Source organism: Ceratina calcarata, unplaced genomic scaffold (genome assembly GCF_001652005.2).
Source record: "Ceratina calcarata isolate Rehan_Ccalc_2016 unplaced genomic scaffold, ASM165200v1 scaffold487.2, whole genome shotgun sequence".
Classification (NCBI taxonomy): domain Eukaryota; kingdom Metazoa; phylum Arthropoda; class Insecta; order Hymenoptera; family Apidae; genus Ceratina; species Ceratina calcarata.
Genome location: NW_017172999.1, coordinates 5,238 through 9,752, shown reverse-complemented (window position 1 = coordinate 9,752; position 4,515 = coordinate 5,238). Strand labels below are relative to the sequence as shown.

Genomic DNA, 4,515 nt, shown 5'->3' with positions numbered 1-4,515 from the left:
ATGTATGCAACAATTATTTATTTCTTCTTTCAGGGCATCGACGATGGTATACATGGCAACTAAGCAGTTTCGACTGTTGACTTACTTTATCTTGGGTGATAAAAGCGGACAATCTGAGGAGTATTATAAATCGCATGAATGCTACCGATCTAGAGGAATTTTCATTTGATATGAAACTGTTAGACTGGAATCATTTCATGACACTCCTGGCCCTGAGCTGTCCCAAAATTGTAAAAGACTCGTTGGAAACGCTTCCCGACGCGAGAAGGAGTTTCCAAAAACTTAAAATACTTCACTACACGATAGTCACTTTGCGTTACTTGCGTTTTTCTTTCTCTGTAAAATAATGTCTAATTTATTCTGTCATTGATACCACATTAAACATATTGTAAAAATTTTACAAATACACATTACAATTTATTTCTGTAGTTAATTTATTCTCCCAACATACTCTTTTCACCATGTTGTAACAAACTTATACATGTACATCAATCTCGTTGCCAGGAAAGATATGTGGGAGATTATATCGGGTAAATAAATTGCACTCCACACTATTTAAAGAAACGGTTAATAGTTTATTATAATTCTTGAGGGTATCAAACGCAGTCGGCCAAATTCGGGCGAACATCGAAACCCGACTGACTCCAAAGTGCTTTGTTTGTTAAAGCCGTTAATGTGCCGGTCAATCAACATCTTTATTCATTTACTCTAGTTTATTAGTTCAAGCTTTCGACGATTTTCCTCTACTTTGACCTTTAACATACTTAACGACAGACCTTATTTCTTGTTATCGTCATTCAGTCCAAATAATTGAGATCAATACAATTTCACACACGATTGTATTTGTTAAGATAGGGGGCATATACGTTGTGGAGAGAGGGGCATGTGTGTGTGTGTGTGTGTGTGTGGTCGCCGTGCCGGTGTGTTAGAGTGTGTGTAGAAATAAGCTCGAGAAATCTGTAAACGGATCAAGGTAAAATATAATAATCAAGGGAAGGAAAGTAGATACAATCGTAGTTAGACCTACACCTATCCGATCCCTCGATTTACAACAGTATTCAACAAATTTCGGACGACGCGACGACATTTATGGATACGCGTATTCTTACATTCTCTTAAAGATTTTTCTCTGAGGGTGGCTGATGATTAAAGAAAGCGATATGAACGATTTTTAAGTAGATTCGTCGTAAAATCGTGGAAATAACGAAAATGAATACATTAAACTTAGTTTTGAAACTGGCAGGTAATGTACTGTAGACATTGCGTTCGGTGAACTAATTTCTTTAATATTTATTGTTCGAAAGCAAATCAGATGCAACAATATTTCCTTTAACCAGCACGTATAAAGGGTAACCACAAGCAGATCATGCATTTCTTCGTCCGCCGAACCGAGTGCCATACAGGTAGCGTAATTCAGAAATTCGACGAACGAGATTTTATCAAGTGACGGGAAGAAGCACAAGCGTTAGTTATCGCAGAGAAAGAAGTGATATTCTAAAAATGAATGTGACGAGCGATTCGAAAAAGAGCGATGGCCAGATACGAAATTTCTACGCCGGAAAACACGTATTTCTCACGGGGTGCACTGGTTTCTACGGCAGCCTCATCTTGGAGAAGCTCCTGAGGACGTGCACTCAAATTGGCAATATTTACATTATGACCAGAGAGAAGAAAGGTTTCTCTGTACAAGAAAGAATAGACAGGTTCTTTAAGAAGGAAGTGAGTAACTTTTGCTCGTAATAATTCTCGTGAAAACGAAATTAGCAAATAATAAAAGCAACAAATATTTTGTCACCCCAACTATTTGATATTGCGTAAAATCATTCTACAACACCTGAATTATTCGAAGCTCCGTCAGCAGAATAGTTTGTTTGTCACATCTTTTAGAAAAAATATGGGTTTTACACACTGGTTAGTCAGCGGTTCCAAATTGATACATGCAAATTCAAACGTATACTCTACAACACTTTTTCAGTTGATCCTACTCACTTGCTCTCTTAAATTGTACGGGGTAAATGGCAACTGGTGGCTGTAATAATAATGGCTAATTTTAGAGACTGAAATTGAGCAAGAATCCATCACGGAACAATGGCTGTCCATAAATTTCGAATGTACATGCATACCATAATCACATTATTTTTCTTATTTTATTGTACTTAATTCCACGGGCTTTGCAGCCCCGTAGCATTCACAATAAATAAGGAGCAGTTTTACAAACGCATTATATTATTATGTTATCGCATTAATATATATTCATCATCACAAATAAATGTTACAATGCATCTAGTAAAAACATTTCAGGTGTTCGACACGTTGCGTGCTATGAATCCAAACTTTACGGAGAAGGTGATTCTGATTTACGGTGACCTGTGCAAACCCGACTTGGGCCTTTCGACGGAGGATCGTCAGCGTTTGGTGAACAACGTGAACATAATTATTCACAACGCGTCGGTGGTGTACTTTGAGGCGAAGGTGTCTCTTATTTTGCGAACCAACGTGCTCGGAACACAGAAGATGCTCGAACTAGCGGCTCAATGCCTGAATTTAAACGCGTTCGTCTATGTGTCGACCGCGTATTCTCATCATTACACGAATCCGATCGAAGAAAAATTTTACGCGCCCCCGTGCGATTTGAAGATGGTCGAGGACATCATACGAGCCGACGAGGAGAACGCTGCCGGACTTTCGAAGGAAGCGCTCAACGATATTATAGGGAAATGGTTGAACCAGTACGCGTTCAGCAAAGCCGTCGCCGAGGGTGTAGTCGAGGACTTTGCTAGGCGAAGATCGCTCCCGTGCTTAATCTACAGGCCTTCTATAAGTACGGGTTCATCATGAACTTTTAAAGCAGCTCATAATCATCTCGCATAATTATTGCACATTTGCAAGTTCAGGTTTTGCCTCTGTATAAGTATAGAATATTAAGTATTTGTCTTGATACGATCAGCACACAATGTGAATAATATCGCGAATTTTTTCAACAGTTATAAACGCGATACGAGAACCATATCGAGGATGGGTAGATACAAGGAATGGTCCTTATCTACTGACATTGCTGGTGGCTTTGGGCATGTTTCATCTGGCGCCTTTGAGATCGGATGTAATATCGGACTACGTTCCGGTTGATATGGCAACTAATGGCCTTTTGTCAGCGATCTGGGATTACTCCGTCAATAGGTAGTGCAGTTCATCAATTTCATTGCCGCTATTACATTTTCTCCTTTAATAGTTAACATAAAAAGGTACCAAAATAATCGAATTGTTTTCATTAAGAGAAACAAACGGGCCACAAGTGTATAATTATGCATCCTCGGATTGGAATCCGTTTAACATGCATGATCAATCTTACACCTTCTTCCGTGCTGTTGATGAACACCCATTGACCAAGATGATCTGGTACCCGTTCGTGTTATTTATTCCGAATATTTATCTCTTTCTTCTGCTTCACGTGTTTCTCCACGTATTCCCTGCAATTATTGCTGATATGGTTCTAATGATTCAGCGAAAGAAGCCAATGTAAGTTTCTTAATAAATATAGAGACAGCTATTAGCCGTGATTAACGACTGTGTATTTTTTTGCACAGGGCGTTGAAACTTGCATACAAGGCGACCAAGCAGGTTTTTATACTGCATTACTTCATAAGTACATCTTGGATCATAAAAACGGATAAACTGAAGACCGTGATAAATCGTTTGAATACTACCGATGAAGAGGAATTTTTATTTGACATGAAACAGTTAGACTGGCATGATGCAACCTTCGCAGGGATAGAATGCCTCCGGTACTCCATAAACGATACGATGGACTCACTTCCGTATGCGAAGAAGAGGTATCGAAAATTGAAAATTCTTCACTACATCACGGTTACTATTATCTCCATGGTTGTCTTTTTCTTCCTTTTTAAGATAATTTGTAGTTCTCTGTTACTGATATCGCAATAAATGGATTATAAAAGTATTAAAAACACGCATTACAATTTATTTCTATAATTAATACCTAATGCTCTCGCTTTTCGCGAGACATTCTTAAGACAGTGGATGTTAATCGAAGAATAATTTTGTCTGAGCGTTCGTCAAATGTTTTTGAAATGTTTTGAATAGATCCGATATGCGTTGTTGAAACGTTCTCTTCGGAGAAACGATTAGTATCGGAATGTTTAGAAGGACGGGACATGTCGCGTTAGTTTTAACCGAACGGTTCACAGGGCACTTGAGACACAGTCAGTCGAATGGTGCATCCTGCATAGTAAGGTTCGGGAGTTTTCTCGCGAGTATACGAGTGTCGTTATTCGTTAACACGTTAATACGTGTTACAGACAAGAATCACACAAAAATAGACGTTCTGAACGTCCGGACGTCTCCCTGCACGGGAAACTCCGACGGAACCTGGTTCCGAGCATTACAAGAGAACTGTTTCCCAAAAAACATAAGCGTTCTTCTATGTGTCGAGCGTGTTCTCTCATCATTGCAAGAACCCGATCGAAGAAAAATTCTACGCGCCACCGTGCGATTTAA

At 39.1% G+C, this 4,515-nt stretch overlaps 1 protein-coding gene across 1 annotated transcript; it reads left to right on the top strand.

The window, feature by feature from the left end:
• The first annotated feature begins 505 nt into the window (after positions 1–505).
• LOC113464707 (fatty acyl-CoA reductase wat-like) lies at positions 506–3,942 on the top strand. Its single transcript, XM_026816117.1, has 5 exons — positions 506–1,719; positions 2,302–2,821; positions 2,985–3,177; positions 3,274–3,516; positions 3,585–3,942. The coding sequence occupies exons 1-5, from the start codon at positions 1,501–1,503 to the stop codon at positions 3,940–3,942; spliced, it is 1,533 nt and encodes a 510-aa protein (XP_026671918.1). The 5' UTR covers positions 506–1,500.
• The last annotated feature ends 573 nt before the right edge of the window (positions 3,943–4,515 follow it).

Bases quoted from the DNA above. Each gene is read 5' to 3' on its own strand.
- LOC113464707 (XM_026816117.1), top strand. From the start codon at position 1,501: ATGAATGTGACGAGCGATTCGAAAAAGAGCGATGGCCAGATACGAAAT. The intron at 1,720-2,301 runs GTGAGTAACTTT...AAAACATTTCAG, and splicing joins ACAGGTTCTTTAAGAAGGAA to GTGTTCGACACGTTGCGTGC. The intron at 3,517-3,584 runs GTAAGTTTCTTA...TTTTTTGCACAG, and splicing joins ATTCAGCGAAAGAAGCCAAT to GGCGTTGAAACTTGCATACA.